The sequence below is a fragment of the Canis lupus genome, chromosome 3 (genome assembly GCF_048164855.1).
Source record: "Canis lupus baileyi chromosome 3, mCanLup2.hap1, whole genome shotgun sequence".
Taxonomy (NCBI): domain Eukaryota; kingdom Metazoa; phylum Chordata; class Mammalia; order Carnivora; family Canidae; genus Canis; species Canis lupus.
The window spans coordinates 73,887,043-73,904,603 of NC_132840.1; the positions used below are offsets into that span (position 1 = coordinate 73,887,043).

Below are 17,561 nucleotides of genomic sequence, written 5' to 3' on the forward strand. Positions count from 1 at the left end.
AAGAGGCTGGAGGCAGGAATGGTGGTTAGGAGGTAGTTGGAGTAATCTGGGAGAGTGTTGGCCTAATCTGACAGTCATGTGGCTGTCACTCTGGGAGATATCCCTAGGGCTCCTTGGCACAATTTGTAAACCACTACTTTTTGCCCACCATCCACTACTTTTATAGATGGTACACCTGTAGAGTAGTCACTGGAAACACAAGGTAAAATGTTGGAAGAACCTCAAAGATAACTGTACCTGCTTTGGCTGCCGCTTTGTCTCCTAATCTCCATTTTTTGAATAGGAAGATTTACTATCTCTGTCTCCTTCAGAAAGAATGGGACAACTTCTATGTCTTCATACTCTGTTTGGAAGTTATCAAGCAGCTCTCCTAAGTTCACCTGGTCAAACTCTTAGAGAACCGGCTCATTTCTTTTTCTATTATTTAAGAAATCTCTGGTATTTTCATGTTCTTTAGGTTTTATAATATAAATCATTCAGTACCATCTTTATTAATTTTAGTAGAATGTGCACAGATGCCTCATTTTCAGTGTTAGATAAAAGAAACCTATCTTTCTTGGCAACAGGCTGCCAAGCCTCCAGACTTAAATCCTGAGACAGAGGAGAGTATACCTTCCCGCAGCTCCCCAGAAGGACCTGATCCACCAGTGCTTACTGAGGTCAGCAAACAGGAAGATCAACAGCCTTTAGATCTGGAAGGAGTCAAAAGAAAAATGGACCAAGGGAACTACACATCTGTGGTATGTCTCTACAGCAAACTACCGACATTGCAAGTGCCAACTTAGCTCCGTTGGGTCTTTTAGAGGATGAGGCTGAGAGTGAGCACTAGAAGATGGTTTGTATTTTATTTAGAAATGTGTGGATTTAAATACCTAAAAATCTGTGAGTTCTTTTAGATCTGTGTTTCAGAAAATGGGAAAGTAGTGTCTCAAAAATGGTTCTTTTATTTGGCTGTCATCTGAATTCTCTGAAAATTATTTTTGTATTAAAATTATTTTTGTTTTAGAACTGCTTATGGAAAAATGCTAACGTGAAATTACTTTTGCCCCTTTTGAAATCACGTCTAAATAATGTCTTTCCATATAGGATATTCATTTATAGATGTCTTTTTAAATTTATCATTTTGAGGGGATCCCTAGGTGGCTCAGTGGTTTGGCGCCTGCCTTCGGCCCAGGGTGTGATCCTGGAATCCGGGGATTGAGTCCCGCATTGGGCTTCCTGCATGGAGCCTGCTTCTCCCTCTGCCTGTGTCTCACCCTGTGTCTCTCATGAATAAATAAATAAAATTTTTAAAAAAACAATAAATAAATAAATAAAATAAATTTATCATTTTGAAAATGTATGGGAATGATCACTTGATATCTTATGCTATCTTAAGCTATTCAGTTGATTATTTATTTTAATCTACATAAAAAATTATGGCCCTGGGCAGCCCCAGTAGTGCAGCGGTTTAGCACCGCCTGCAGCCCGGGGTGTGATCCTGAGGACCTGGGATCCAGTCCCATGTCGGGCTCCCTGCGTGGAGCCTGCTTCTCCCTCTGCCTGTGTCTCTGCCTCTCTCTGTGTGTCTCTATGAATAAATAAATAAAATCTTTTAAAAAAAAATTACGGCCCTATTTGGGTAACTTACCATGATACAGCTAATTTACTTGCATTCTTGCCTTATTAGCTTGGCTTCTCTTGACCTCCACAAGTTAATTGTGAACTGAATTCCAAAGGCCTCTGCTAAAGAGAAATTATACTGCATTAAAATAGAGTATCCATTTTCTGTTGGATCTCTGGGCTGTGCAGTTTAGGAGGGGAGAGGAAATGGTTTTGAGAGCACGCTGTTTTATGAATAATTAATACTTTGTTTTTTGTATACAGTTGGAGTTCAGTGATGATATCGTGAAGATCATTCAAGCAGCCATTAATTCAGATGGAGGGCAGCCAGAGATTAAAAAAGCCAACAGCATGGTCAAGTCCTTCTTTATTCGGGTGAATGATATTAATAGTTCATGTTTTCAATGCTTATCTATGGGTAAATTTACTCCATGAACAGAACGGATTTATTTCCCTCTCCGTTCTGTTTTGCCATGTGTATAAAACATCTTTTGGTTTAACTCTGATTCTTTGAGGGGAAGTTAGTGAGGTGGCCAGAGTGGATGGATCTTTCCCTTGGCAGCCTGAAATCATCCTCATATTGACAGAGAAGCTGGTGGAAGTTGTTGGTTTTTGTGTGGTTTCCAAATGAACGTCCACATGCTCACATTTTGTTTGTTTGCTTGTTTTTCTGTTAGCAAATGGAACGTGTTTTTCCATGGTTCAGTGTCAAAAAGTCTAGGTTTTGGGAGCCAAATAAAGTATCAAGCAAGTAAGTAAATTCAGTATTACTTTTTTTCTCCCACTTCATCAGCTTGAAATCTGAGAGTTCTTGTATTTCTAGATTAAGGTTTCTCTGGACTAGGTTTTAAGATAAAAATTAGTAGTTGATTGAATGCCTTTTCAGTGCTGATTTAGAGATGATACTGAATGTTTATTATAGTCTGTTGCCCCTTTTTTTTTCCTTTTATGTTATGTTTTCTGCAAGTTGGCTTAACTTGTGGCATATGTACAGTACATGTGCTTCTATATGTAGCTCAGTATTTGGACTTGTTATAATTGGGTTCTATGTTATTTAATTCAAATGGTGCTCTCTACCACTCTTGAGTATCCATATTTAACCTTAAGTTTTTATTCCAGCAAATCCTTTTGGATAGTTATCACTTGTTTCTGGAAGTTTAATCAGGCGTCATATTGAGACTATATATTTTTTTAAATAATAAAATCCCATATATTTAGGCAGTTACCAAATTCTGTGGCTTGTCCTTATAGTCTGAATGTCTCATGCATGGGGGCTATGACCTGATGACATCAAGAATTTGATTATTTTGTATAGTTCTAGGTATATTGTAGGAGTTCAATAAATACTTGTTGAATCAATTATTTTCAGCAGTGGGATGTTACCAAACGCAGTGCTTCCACCTTCACTTGACCATAATTATGCTCAGTGGCAGGAGCGGGAGGAAAACAGCCACACTGAGCAGCCTCCTTTAATGAAGAAAATCATCCCAGCTCCCAAACCTAAAGGACCTGGAGAACCAGACTCTCCAACTCCTCTCCATCCTCCTACACCACCAATTTTGAGTAAGGCACCAAATGAGTCATTATCCATTTCTCTCTAGATGCAAATGATTAACTCTGTGAATCTAAATTTAATATACTTGCATATTGGAAAGAAATTTTCAGGTCATCCTTAAATGTAATAAAGTCATTATTTTCACTTAGCTTGGACTGGTAACAAGAAATCGATATAAATACTCTTAACAGATGGCGAGATAGCATAACTTTGAACACTTTATGAAAGTGTTTATTTTATAAGCTGCAGGCTATTTAAGCCAAATTTTTTTTTTTTTTTTCCTTCTTGGAAATCAGACCTAGTATCGCCAGTTTTAACTGGATGTCTTTTGGGTTCTAAGGTACTGATAGGAGTCGAGAAGATAGTCCAGAACTGAACCCACCCCCGGGCATAGAAGATAATAGACAATGTGCATTGTGTTTGACATATGGTGATGACAGTGCTAATGTAAGTATCTTGGCGAATGGGGTCCTACTTAGCAGATGCTCATGTGAACTGTTGGTCCTGTGTGTCTAAATTCTATGACTGGGTGCCATTTATTTAGTGAATGTTTGTCAGCTAGCTGTGACACTTGTTTTTTTTTTTTTTTTCCTATAACTGATTTAGTGGATTTAAAGATGATTTGCCTCTGGGCACCAGAGCGGCTCAGAGGGTTAAACTTCTGACTCTTGATCTCAGCTCATGTCTTAATCATTGAGTGGTGAGTTCAAGCCCTGCACTGGGCTCCACACTGGGCGTGGAGCCTACTTAAAATTTAAAAAAAAAAAAAAAAAATTTATTTGCCTTAAATTAACCTGCTGGTGTCTAGTAATTTCTAAAGGAGATTTCTCAGAAAGTTTCTATGAAAGTCAGTAAATATTTAAATTGCTTATGAAAGGCTTGTGTTTAATGTAGGATGGCAGCATGGTGAAGATCCCAAGCCTGGCAGGCTGCCTGGATTCATTCCTGTGCTCTCCTGCCTACTTGTTGACCTTGGCAAGGAGCTTAACCTCTCTGACGCTCAGTTTCATCTTTAAAATGTGGATAATAATACTTAACTTCAGAATGGTTGTGAAACTAAAGGAAATAAGATTTACAAAGCTTTATTAATGCTAGGCACATAGTAAGCTTAAAATTAAAAAAAAAAAAAAAGTTTTTTAATGCAAGCAGAGAGACCTGGCTTTGGAATAACGATTTTTAAGAAGTCAGTGCACATTTTTATGAACTTGCCACATATGCTTACATTTTGATTCTCACTATGTTTATAAAATATTTCTCGGCTATGTAATCTAGAAAAGTGAGAGGTGGACACAGAAACATTGAGAAATGAATTTTGATTTTTGTGTGTATCCCCAAGTTAAAGAATTTTTATTGATATTATCTTGACTGAGGTAGAGTTAATACCAAGGAAAGCCTTCTCTGACAGTATATTCTTTAAAGAAAAAAGAAATCTCTTGATTTCATAGGATGCTGGCCGTTTGCTTTACATTGGCCAAAATGAGTGGACACATGTAAATTGCGCTTTGTGGTCAGCAGAAGTGTTTGAAGACGATGATGGATCACTAAAGAATGTGCACATGGCTGTGATCAGGGGCAAGCAGCTGGTAAGACCTTGTGTAAATGTTATGGAAAAGATTTCCCCTCAGCTTCCAGGTATTTTCTTATAGCTACATGCTACTTCGTTGAGGCTTCTATAATACCTTCACAATGGTTAGCCGTCATCAAATACTGGTGTGTACTGTAGGCAGATTACTACTCTGACCCCTGGGGGATGGTGCAAAAGAAATAGAAGACAAAGTATTATCTAGTTTGGGAGATAATTTGAAGTGCAAGAAAAGTGTTAATTTATTAAGTGATTTAGACAAAATGATCTCAAAGGTCCTAGTTGAATAAACACTCTATGGTTCCATAAAACAAACCCACATAAATGCACACATGAAGAGATGTGGGAAATGATTGGTAGATAGAAGCTAAGCGTAGTCAGAAAAGGCCAGGAAGGGGATCCCTGGGTGGCTCAGCGGTTTGGCGCCTGCCTTTGGCCCAGGGTGCGATCCTAGAGTCCCAGGACCCGCATCGGGCTCCCGGCGTGGAGCCTGCTTCTCCCTCTGCCTGTGTCTCTGCCTCTCTCTCTCTCTCTCTATCATGAATAAATAAATCTTTTTAAAAAAAAGAAGGAAAGAAAAGGCCAGGAAGGAGTAAAATTTTTAACGCTAGTTATGAAGAAGAGGAGAAGATGAAGGATTCTCAGAAAGAGAGAAAAATAAACAGCACATGTAAATTGTGTAGAGAGCACAAACAAAAACTCTTCTGTGGATATAGGAGCCCAGACTGACCGTGACAGATTAAGGTGGTGACATATAGGCTATTTGAAGGAAATCTTTGAATTGTGTGATAAATTTAATCTGTTAAGTCTAGTAACTAGAGAACTCTTATGTTTCTGACTGGTACAATCTTTCTAGAACTGAGTTCTTATGGATATGGTAGCTTTCTAGCAAAATGATGTTTTTAGTATTGATCTTCAAAGTTTTATCTTCACTAAATCAATCCTGCATCCTAGAAACAAAACTATGTTTTGGTTTCAGTTCTAAATCAAAGTGTAATATTTATTTAAGTTTAATAAGTACAGGGCCTCAGGGACACTGGGAGAGAAAGGATTTGTAGAGGAGGGTTTATATCATTTCTCTGTAATTCAGCTGATTACCAATTTTTTAAAAATGAATTCTAGGAAACCCAGAATGGGGTAATTCTATAGAGGAGAAGGAAAATGGCCTAAAACATCTGAAAGTCTGACTTAGGTCTCTGTTCTCTCTGGGTGGTTAGAGATGTGAGTTCTGCCAAAAGCCAGGAGCCACTGTGGGTTGCTGCCTTACATCCTGCACCAGCAACTACCACTTCATGTGTTCTCGAGCCAAGAACTGTGTCTTTCTGGATGATAAGAAGGTGTATTGCCAACGACATCGGGATTTGATCAAAGGCGAGGTGAGAGCTTCTGCTGCTTTTCAAATTCTATAGGAGTTCAGGAGTTCAGTTCAGGCTGAAAACAGCAAGATGGTAAGCTTTGTTTTACCTCCCTACTGTGTGTTCCTAGAATCACCTTCTTAGAAATATGGCAGTCCTCCTATGAAATAGCTGGGTGATTTGGAGATACACTCCGTACATGCCCTCCAAGAAAATCAGTATCATGCGTGTAACATGTAAAGGGGCAGCCTATTAACAGTTGGGTTTTCATTTCAGGTGGTTCCTGAGAATGGATTTGAAGTTTTTAGAAGAGTGTTTGTGGACTTTGAAGGAATCAGCTTGAGAAGAAAGTTTCTCAATGGCTTAGAACCAGAAAATATCCACATGATGATTGGTATGACGTGCGGGGAAGTCTCCATGTATTGCTAGGGTATTTCCTGGCCTTTGGATATAAAGTGAGCCTTCTCATTACCTCCTCTAATCAGTTCTTCTTTTCTTGGCCAGGCTCCATGACAATTGACTGCTTAGGAATTCTGAATGATCTCTCTGACTGTGAAGATAAGCTTTTTCCTATTGGATATCAGTAAGTAGCACCGTAGAGCTAAGACACCAGGCCCCACAGCTTGAGCACCCTCAACAACAAGCAGGTCTTGACTGGAGAGCCATACTTGTTAGCTACTTTTAATTGCTATTGGAAACTAACTACTTTTTTTGCTACTTTGTGTAGATTGGGACTAAAATATTTTATGTCCACTAAATCCAGTTACAGAACGAAAGTATTATTGGCATACTTTCAGAATAATTTCCAAATAAAACTTAAATAAAAAAACACAAAGTCAGGAACACCTAGGGGTGACTCAGCGGTTGAGCATCTGCCTTCGGCTTAGGTTGTGATCCCGGGGTACTGGGATCGAGTCCCACATCGGGCTTCCCGCACGGAGCCTGCTTATGTCTCTGCCTCTCTCTGTGTCTCTCACAAATAAATAAATAAAATCTTTTTTAAAAAACAAAAAACCCCCACAAGGTCAGGTGCATCTGGGTGGCTCAGTCAGTTCAGTGTCTGCCTTCTACTCGGGTCATGACCCCCGGGTCCTGGGATTGAGCCCTATATTGGGCTCTGCTCAGCGGGGAGTCTGCTTCTCCCTCTCCCTCTACCTGCCGCTCCCCCTACTTGTGCTCTCTCTGTCTCTCTCTCTGTTAAAGTAAATATTTTTAAAAAATTTAAAAAACACAGGGTCAGTCTCTTAAGATTCCCCTGAATTCCATCTATATGGATTCAAAAGTCCAGATTGTTGTAGTGGATCAAATACCTCATGCCTCTGTCCTCAGCCTAAAAATATAAACCCCCACAATAATAATCATATTTGTCCAGTGAACATTTATCATCTTTCCTATGTGAAGCAAATGGTTTAAACTTCTAGCAGGCTGACAGTATAAATTTAAAACTCCCTTTCTGTCTCTCCCCATTTCAGAGTCTCATTTTGCTATCTATACTCCAATTTATTCTGCATTCCAATTCTGGCAACACAGTCTGTACATTTAGCTGGCAGTTCTTTGTATAAACCAGGCTCCATCAGCATCCAGCAGATTCTGGAGCAGTTACATTTCTCTTGTCTTGTGGGGCTTTTTTCCCAAAAGGGACACTTCGGGTTTGCTCTTTTCTCGCTGTGTACACCTTGGGGTGGTGGGGTAGGCAGTAGGTCCTTCCTGGAGGCCAGTAACTATTTCTCGTAGTCGTTGTTAGTGTTTTCTTTTCTCCGCATTTGAGGCTATTTTACTATTTTTGTCCTCTGCTTACACTACAATAAAAAAAGATTTGGTGCTATTTTCTGAGAGGCTAGGAAAAACCAAGAACTTCAAAAAGCTTGGAACACCCTAGCTAGGGGGATCTATAATAAGACTCTGAAGTAAGGCTAAATTCTGTAAATCCAGCAGCCCAGGGAACCTAGGACGAGAAGGAGTTTTGGCAAATGTTAGTCCCTGCTTCTGTACTCTTCGCTTATGGTGATTTTAATCAATCTGTTTGCCAGGTGTTCCAGGGTGTACTGGAGCACCACAGACGCTCGCAAGCGCTGTGTATACACATGCAAGATAGTGGAATGCCGTCCTCCGGTCGTAGAGCCAGATATCAACAGTACTGTCGAGCACGATGAAAACAGGACCATTGCTCACAGTCCCACATCTTTTGCAGGTAAGTCTTTAATCAAGGTGGGACCCGCGTTAGATGTGGGGGAAGTACTGTGATTAAAGGTGGGGAGAAAGTCCTCTCTCTGGGAGGTCTCATCTGTCTATATTGTGATCTTTATCCGATAGCTTGCTTTGTATTGGTTCATTTGTTTGATATTTTCATTGAACCTTTTTTAGGAAGAGTTTTTCTTTCCTACCACAGAAATTTCATCTAAAGAAAGTCAAAACACAGCTGACATTGTAAGTCCTCCCTCACCAGACCGACCTCATTCGCAAACCTCTGGTTCCTGTTTCTATCATGTCATCTCAAAGGTCCCTAGGATTCGAACACCTAGTTATTCTCCAACACAGAGATCTCCTGGCTGTCGGCCATTGCCTTCTGCAGGTAAAGGACCAACTTACTGACTAATTTGACCTGAAAAGGTCAGCTCAGAAGTTCGCTTGTGATCTTCTCAGGCTACTCTACCTTAGTGGCATTTGCTCATTGAAAATCCTGATTTGCAGTTTTCAGTTATAAGCCATTGCCAAGTTATTGAAAGCAGTGGCTACTGCGCATTTGTTCTCTCTGTAATAGACTTTAATACCTTTTCTCTCTTGTTCAGGAAGTCCTACCCCAACCACTCATGAGATTGTCACGGTGGGAGACCCTTTACTCTCCTCTGGACTCCGAAGCATTGGCTCCAGGCGTCACAGCACTTCTTCCTTGTCACCCCAGCGGTCTAAGCTCCGGATAATGTCTCCAATGAGAACAGGGGGTACTTACACCAGGAATAGTGCTCCCTCGGTCTCCACCACCGGGACTGCCACAGATCTTGAGTCAAGTGCCAAAGCAGTTGATCAGGTCTTAGGACCACTGAATTCAAATACTAACTTAGGGCAAAACACTCCCACCTCTTCAAGTTTGCAACGGACAGTGGTTACTCTAGGCACTAAAAGTAGTCACGTGGATGGATCTTCATCGTCTGAACTGAAGCATTCCAGCGCTTCTGACTTGGCACCCAAGAGCTCCTCTTTGAAGGGAGAGAAGACCAAAGGGCCAAGTTCCAAGAGTTCAGAGGGATCTGCACATACCATGGCTTATCCTGGCATTCCCAAACTGGCCCCACAGGTCCACAATACAGCATCTGGAGAGTTAAATGCTAGCAAAATTGGCACTTTCACGGACCTCTCCTCAGGGCCATTTTCTTCTAAAGAGGCTCTCTCCTTCCCCCCACTTCATCTGAGAGGGCAGAGGAACGATCGAGACCAGCACACAGATTCTAACCAGTCAGTAAACCCCTCTTCCGAGGAAGACACAGAAGTCAAAACCTTGAAGCTATCTGGGGTAAGCAACAGATCATCCATCATCAATGAACATGTGGGATCTAGCTCCAGAGACAGGAGACAGAAAGGGAAAAAGTCTTGTAAAGAAACTTTCAAAGAAAAACATTCCAGTAAATCTTTTTTGGAACCCGGTCAGGTGACAACCGGTGAGGAAGGAAACCTAAAGCCGGAGTTTGTGGATGAAGTTCTGACTCCTGAGTTTATGGGGCAACGACCATGCAATAATGTTTCCTCTGATAAGATTGGAGACAAAGTTCTTTCTCTCCCAGGAGCCCCCAAAGCTCCATCCCTGCAAGTAGAAGGATCTACTAAGGAATTACAGACACCCCGGAAACGCACGGTCAAGGTAACACTGACACCTCTAAAAATGGAAAGTGAGGGCCAGTCCAAGAATACCCCAAAGGAAGGGAGTCCTGTTTCCCCTTTGCAAATGGAATCAGCATCTCCAACAGAACCAGTCTCAGCCTCTGAAAGCCCAGGAGATGGTCCCGTGGCCCAGCCAAGCCCCAATAATACCTCATCCCAGGATCCTCAGAGTAACAGCTACCAGAATCTTCCAGTACAGGACAGAAACCTGATGCTTCCAGATGGCCCCAAACCTCAGGAGGATGGCTCTTTCAAGAGGAGATACCCCCGTCGTAGTGCCCGGGCCCGCTCTAACATGTTCTTTGGGCTCACCCCTCTCTATGGAGTAAGATCCTATGGTGAAGAAGACATTCCATTCTACAGCAGCTCCACTGGGAAGAAGCGGGGCAAGAGATCTGCTGAAGGACAGGTGGATGGGGCCGACGACCTAAGCACCTCAGATGAGGATGACCTATACTATTACAATTTCACCAGAACGGTGATTTCCTCAGGCGGAGACGAGCGGCTGGCATCCCATAATTTGTTTCGGGAGGAGGAGCAGTGTGACCTTCCCAAAATTTCCCAGTTAGATGGCGTCGATGATGGCACAGAGAGTGACACTAGCGTCACAGCCACAACAAGGAAAAGCAGCCAGATCCCAAAAAGAAACGGGAAAGAAAACGGAACAGAGAATCTAAAAATTGAGCGACCTGAAGATGCTGGGGAGAAAGAACACGTCATCAAGAGTTCTGTTGGCCACAAAAATGAGCCAAAGATGGACAACTGCCACTCCGTAAGCAGAGTTAAAGCCCAGGGACAGGATTCCCTGGAGGCCCAGCTCAGCTCATTGGAGTCGAGCCGCAGAGTCCACACAAGCACCCCATCAGATAAGAACCTGCTGGACACTTACAATACCGAGCTCCTGAAATCGGACTCTGATAACAACAATAGCGATGACTGTGGGAACATCCTGCCCTCAGACATCATGGACTTTGTGTTGAAGAATACACCATCCATGCAGGCTTTGGGCGAGAGCCCAGAGTCCTCTTCTTCAGAACTCCTGAATCTTGGTGAAGGCCTGGGTCTTGACAGTAATCGGGAAAAGGACATGGGCCTTTTCGAGGTCTTTTCTCAGCAGTTGCCAACAGCGGAACCTGTGGACAGTAGTGTCTCCTCCTCCATCTCGGCAGAGGAGCAGTTTGAGCTGCCCCTGGAGCTACCATCAGACCTGTCTGTCCTAACCACCCGGAGTCCCACCGTCCCGAGCCAGAATCCCAGTAGACTGGCTGTCATCTCCGACTCAGGAGAGAAGAGGGTCACCATCACAGAGAAATCTGTGACCTCCTCTGAAGGTGACTCAGCACTGCTGAGTCCAGGCGTGGATCCCACTCCCGAAGGCCACATGACTCCTGATCATTTTATCCAAGGACACATGGACGCAGACCACATCTCCAGTCCTCCTTGTGGTTCAGTGGAGCAGGGTCATGGCAACAGTCAGGATTTAACTAGAAACAGTAGCACCCCCGGCCTTCAGGTACCTGTTTCCCCTACTGTTCCTATCCAGAACCAGAAATATGTGCCCAATTCTACTGAGAGTCCTGGCCCATCTCAGATTTCCAATGCAGCTGTCCAGACCACTCCACCCCACCTGAAACCAGCCACTGAGAAACTCATTGTGGTTAACCAGAACATGCAGCCACTTTATGTTCTCCAAACTCTTCCAAATGGAGTGACCCAAAAAATCCAATTGACCTCTTCTGTTAGTTCTACACCCAATGTGATGGAGACAAATACTTCAGTATTGGGGCCCATGGGAAGTGGTCTCACCCTAGCCACGGGACTAAATCCAAGCTTGCCAACTTCTCCATCTCTGTTCCCTCCTGCTAGCAAAGGATTGCTCCCCATGCCTCATCACCAGCACTTACATTCCTTCCCTGCAGCCGCTCAAAGTAGTTTCCCACCTAACATCAGCAGTCCTTCAGGCCTCCTTATTGGGGTTCAGCCTCCTCCAGATCCCCAACTTTTGGTTTCAGAAGCCAGCCAGAGGACAGACCTCAGTACCACAGTAGCCACTCCATCCTCTGGACTCAAGAAAAGACCCATATCTCGTCTGCAGACCCGAAAGAATAAAAAACTCGCTCCCTCTAGCACCCCTTCAAACATTGCCCCTTCCGATGTGGTTTCTAACATGACACTGATTAACTTCACACCCTCCCAACTGCCAAACCATCCCAATCTCTTAGATTTGGGGTCACTTAATACTTCATCTCACCGAACTGTCCCCAACATCATAAAAAGGTCTAAATCTGGCATCATGTATTTTGAACAGGCACCCCTGTTGCCACAGAGTGTGGGAGGCACTGCTGCCGCGGCGGCGGGCACATCAACAATAAGCCAGGATACTAGCCACCTCACCGCGGGGCCTGTGTCCGGCTTGGCATCCGGTTCCTCCGTCCTGAATGTTGTATCCATGCAAACCACAACAACCCCTACAAGTAGTGCATCTGTTCCAGGACATGTCGCGTTAACCAACCCCAGGTTGCTCGGTACCCCAGATATTGGGTCAATAAGCAACCTTCTAATCAAAGCTAGCCAGCAGAGCCTGGGGATGCAGGACCAGCCTGTGGCTTTACCACCAAGTTCGGGAATGTTTCCACAGCTGGGGACATCACAGACTCCGGCTGCTACAATGACAGCGGCGTCCAGCATCTGTGTGCTCCCCTCTGCTCAGACCACGGGCATAACAGCTGCTTCACCCTCTGGGGAAGCAGAGGAACACTATCAGCTTCAGCACGTGAACCAGCTCCTTGCCAGCAAAACTGGGATTCTCCCTTCCCAGCACGATCTTGATTCTGCTCCAGGGACCCAGGGATCCAACTTTACCCAGACAGTAGATGCTCCTAATAGCATGGGGCTAGAGCAGAATAAGGCTTTATCCTCAGCTATGCAAGCCAGCTCGGCCTCTCCTGGGGGCTCTCCATCCTCTGGACAGCAGTCAGCGAGCCCCTCAGTGCCCGGTCCCACTAAGCCCAAACAAAAAATCAAACGGTTTCAGCTGCCTTTGGACAAAGGGAATGGCAAGAAGCACAAAGTTTCCCACTTGCGGACCAGTTCTGAAGCACACATTCCAGACCAAGAAGCCAACACGACATCCCTGACCCCAGTCACAGGGTGAGAGATCTAAGTATTAGCTAATAGCTACACTGAGTAGGTGGGATTTTGTGCTCTGAACGAGAGGCTGTTGAAGTGGCAGTCTCCTGGGAGGGATGCTCTTCTGTCCACGTTGCATTACTCAGGGCTGCTCTGGGTTTTGACCGATTTTTTTTTTCCCTCACAGTGGTGATTTATAGAGCAAAATTTAGTATCATCCGTGGGCAGTTTGTCTCTTGGATAGAACCACATCTCTAATTACTCTTTGCTCTGATTTTTTTTTTTTTTTTAAGGAGGGTGGGGAGGGGCAGAGGGAGAGAGAATCCCAAGCAAGCTCCATGCCCAGTGTGGGGCCTGACACGAGGCTGGATCTCAACAACCCTGAGATCATGGCCTGAGTGGAAATCAAGAGTCGGATGCTCAACCAACTGAGGCACCCATTTGCTCTTGGGTTTGTTGCTTTGTGGGGGCGGGGGGAGTTATTATTGTTTTTTTTTTTTTTTTTTTTTTTTTTGCTAAGGCTTAAGATACTGAAGGATGATGATTATTCCTGTGTGGAGGGCAAAACCACCTGTTGTAGATCCTCATGAAATCCTCTTTGAAAATGTTAGCATAGAGATGTAACATGCATAGAGCACATTGATATATGTGTGCACCCAGGAAGCCACCATTCAGATCAGTGTTCCAGAAGGCTCCTTGTGCCTTCTCTTACTCAGAATGAATGCCCTCGAGGTAACCATTGCTAACCTGTATCAGCACAGATTAGTTTTCCCAGCTCATAAATTTTATCAGATCCTGATAAGAGTCATTTCTTTAGACAGACCTCCGCATTCAGTACATATTTGCTGGTGGCTTTTCTTGAAAAGATACAATGATTCTGTTCCAGGACTCCAGGAGCAGAGGCTGAGCCGCAGGACACAGCTAAGGTGGAACAGTCATCACAAAAGGAGTGTGGGCAGCCCACAGGGTAAATACAAAGATCATTTCTCTAAAATTAAGCCCTCAGTTCTGTCCACCTCATGTAAAAAATATTTCTTCCTGATTTGTATTTTTTTAAGGTTTTATTTATTTATTCATGAGAGACACAGAGAGAGGCAGAGACACAGGTAGAGGGAGAAGCAGGCTCCCTCTAGGGAGCACAATGTGGGATTCGATCCCAAGACCCCGGGATCAGGACCTGAGCCAAAGGCAGACGCTTAACCCCTGAGCCACCCAGGCGTCCCATGATTTGTCTTATTTTTGTTACCAAAGTTTGTTTTGTTTTTTTTTTAATGGAAGTAATACAAACAGCCCTTTATTCATATGCATTTGGGTTGTTTCCAATATTTATTTAATTTTCAAAAATGAAAATTGGTAGTGGTTTACCAGCTCATGCAGTTTGCCTTTCTTTTTGGTAAAATCTTGTTAATTTACTTAAGTAACTCCAGAACTGCTTCTTTTTTTTAAGATTTTATTTATTTATTTGTGAGGGAGGAGCAAACTCCCTATTGAGCAGAGAGACCAACATGCAGCTCAATCCTAGGAACCTGGGATTATGACCCGAGGGAAGGCAGGTACTTAACCAACTGAGCCACCCAGGCGCCGCTGCCCCACCCCCCCTTAAAGATTTTATTTATTAGAGAGAGAGGAACTCCAGAACTGCTACTAACAAGTGTCCTTTCATTTTCTTTTTTTTTTTTTTAACAAGTTTCTATTTATTTATTTTTTTTTTTTAATTTTTATTTATTTATGATAGTCACAGAGAGAGAGAGAGAGAGAGAGGCAGAGACACAGGCAGAGGGAGAAGCAGGGTCCATGCACCGGGAGCCCGATGTGGGATTCGATCCCGGGTCTCCAGGATCGCGCCCTGGGCCAAAGGCAGGCGCCAAACCGCTGCGCCACCCAGGGATCCCCTGTCCTTTCATTTTCTAATAATACTGAGGGTATGAGAAAATTTCAAGGATGTGATCTACAAACTCTGAAAGCCCAAACTTAATGTTAGTATTTAGGAAAGTATCTTATAAAAGAGAGTTTTACATTATATACCATACAGTAGTGGGGTGGCATTTATCCAATAGGTTATACACAAGACATCCTGCGGTCCATATCTAGTAGTTGTTTTATGTAACCAGTACAGTGGCATGGCAGACTGTGAACAGTTTGTGTCTTTGAATTGAAGAGCAGCTGATGTTATGTCTCACATTGGATTTTATTCTCATTTAGGCAAATTCTTCCTGAGGTTCAGACCACACAAAATCCAGCAAATGAGCAAGAAAGTACAGGTATGTGGTTGGGTAACAGGTTAGAATTAAAATTTCAAAGCCAAAAATACCATAAAAATCTCCTACATTATCTACTAATTTTCTAAATTAAAAAAAATCTAAGCTCCATAGAGGTTAAGTGATTGGTCAGAGGTGTAGACTAACCCTCAGGGCATCTCTCCCCTGGTCTGGTCCCTTCCCTTCCCCCTCCACTCCATAGTCTGTAATCATTTGTCGATTATACTTCTGCTCTACTTGCTTTAACAGCACTGTGATCTTAATAGATAGTGATGACCTGACCTCATGCCTTAGTTGTTGATGAAGAGAACCATGTATCTGGTCACAACCTCAGATACACCTCCATAGCACTTCCCATCTGTGCTACTGAGTTTGATCAGTAAAGAACGAGCCACGTCAAAATTGGAGAGATCTGGATATAAGGCTTTGCCCACTTCCTTCAGGGGAACTTCGCAAAAGAAAGGCAGGTAGAGAAAAAATGCTCAGGTGTAACGTTTGGGATATAATCACATTCTGCTGATTGGCTGATTCCTCAAGAGGACGGAGGCACTTCTTTATGTAAGATGGCAGGGCAGGCTGGTGGCCGACTCTGCAGCCAGATGAGTTGAAATCTCAGCTTACCACTTCCTCATTACATGAACTTCGGCTGGTTACTTATCATCTCTCCGCCTCAGGTTTCTCATTTTTAAAGTGTACAGAATAATAACACTTCAGTGGGTCATTGTGAGGTTTATCTGGATTACTCTACAGGAAGTTCCAAGAAGAGTGCCTCATGCATTGTGCTTCATCTTAATCATTATTATTTTTTAGCTTTGACCTTATTGAGGGTAATTGCTTATTGAAAAGCTATCAAATTGTCCTACCAGAGACTACCACTTAGCATGACTTCAGTTTAAAAAAAAAAAATTCCAGTTTTAGTCACGTTCTGGCTATGACCCAGGGCAAGTTGCTCCAACATCTTTGAGCCTCAGTTTCATTATCTATAAATGAGAGTGATTGATCCTGCCAACTGTGGACTGTTGGTAGGCTTGGAGATCATGTATCAGTGTTTACTAATGCAACCAGTATGGCCCTGTTTTCTCCCTCGTAGAACCTAAAACAGTGGAAGAGGAAGAAAATAACTTCAGTTCTCCGTTGATGCTTTGGCTCCAGCAAGAACAGAAGAGGAAGGAAAGCATTGCTGAGAAAAAGCCCAAGAAAGGACTTGTTTTTGAAATTTCAAGTGATGATGGCTTTCAGATCTGTGCAGAAAGTATCGAAGGTGAGTGGATTTGAGGAGGTTGGTGGGTGTGCGGCTGGCTCAGTCAGTAGAGCTTCTTCTGACTAGATCTCAGGGTCATGAGCTTGACCCCACATTTGATACAGAGTTTACTTAAAAAAATAGGAGGTTGTCTCATCAGTACAGGCTCTATCTCAGCCAGATCCACACTTACATATATTAGTACCATTGATGTGGGCGGTTGTGTGCTAGATGTTATGGAAGATACTTGATGGCATCATACGCCTAACTTGTCCTTAAGAAGTTAGTGTTATTAGAGAAATAGTGCTTAACTTTGAGAGCACTTAGACCTCTTCTCTCTCCAGCCTTGCTTTCTACCTCTACATTGTGTGCCTCAAATGCCATTCTCTCTCACCCTTTTGCCTTCACCCGTTTCTTCCCTCTGCCCAGAATCTTCTCTTTACCTTCATTTATCTGGTGAACTCTACCTTTATTCAAGGTTTGGCTTGGAAAGTCTTCCCTGACCTTCTGAGGAAGATAAGCACTCCCATTCCCTCCCTTCTGCTCCTTTTCAGATTTTTTTTTTTTTTTTTTTTTTTATTTATGATAGTCACAGAGAGAGAGAGAGGCGCAGAGACACAGGCAGAGGGAGAAGCAGGATCCATGCACTGGGAGCCCGATGTGGGATTCGATCCCGGGTCTACCAGGATCGCGCCCTGGGCCAAAGGCAGGCGCCAAACCGCTGCGCCACCCAGGGATCCCTCCTTTTCAGATCTTAAATGCTTTTCTTGTAGCTTAAAATTTGTTTTTATAAATGTCTGTTTACTTTTACATCTTACCCAACAGGGAACTTCCTAGGAAGGCGGGCATTTTATTCTCTTGTTCCACTTTGAATCCCAAGCACATAGGTGTTAGCTAGCTGTTGTAGGACTAGTGAATGTTTCCTAGGCTGTGAGTATTAGAGGAATTTGAAGGAAAGACCCTT

At 43.2% G+C, this 17,561-nt stretch overlaps 1 protein-coding gene across 4 annotated transcripts in view; it reads left to right on the plus strand.

The window, feature by feature from the left end:
- Nucleotides 1-17,561, plus strand: part of KMT2A (lysine methyltransferase 2A) — an 87,912-nt gene that overhangs the window by 50,419 nt on the left and 19,932 nt on the right. For all 4 annotated transcript variants that reach the window (XM_072822228.1, XM_072822229.1, XM_072822230.1 and 1 more), the window contains 15 exons: nucleotides 567-740; nucleotides 1,867-1,977; nucleotides 2,280-2,353; nucleotides 2,972-3,165; nucleotides 3,498-3,604; nucleotides 4,603-4,740; nucleotides 5,957-6,115; nucleotides 6,371-6,488; nucleotides 6,599-6,677; nucleotides 8,125-8,285; nucleotides 8,484-8,666; nucleotides 8,884-13,120; nucleotides 13,986-14,066; nucleotides 15,302-15,360; nucleotides 16,448-16,618. In XM_072822228.1, coding sequence (XP_072678329.1) covers nucleotides 567-740; nucleotides 1,867-1,977; nucleotides 2,280-2,353; nucleotides 2,972-3,165; nucleotides 3,498-3,604; nucleotides 4,603-4,740; nucleotides 5,957-6,115; nucleotides 6,371-6,488; nucleotides 6,599-6,677; nucleotides 8,125-8,285; nucleotides 8,484-8,666; nucleotides 8,884-13,120; nucleotides 13,986-14,066; nucleotides 15,302-15,360; nucleotides 16,448-16,618 — 6,046 coding nt within the window. The remainder of the gene's footprint in view (nucleotides 1-566; nucleotides 741-1,866; nucleotides 1,978-2,279; nucleotides 2,354-2,971; nucleotides 3,166-3,497; nucleotides 3,605-4,602; nucleotides 4,741-5,956; nucleotides 6,116-6,370; nucleotides 6,489-6,598; nucleotides 6,678-8,124; nucleotides 8,286-8,483; nucleotides 8,667-8,883; nucleotides 13,121-13,985; nucleotides 14,067-15,301; nucleotides 15,361-16,447; nucleotides 16,619-17,561) is intronic.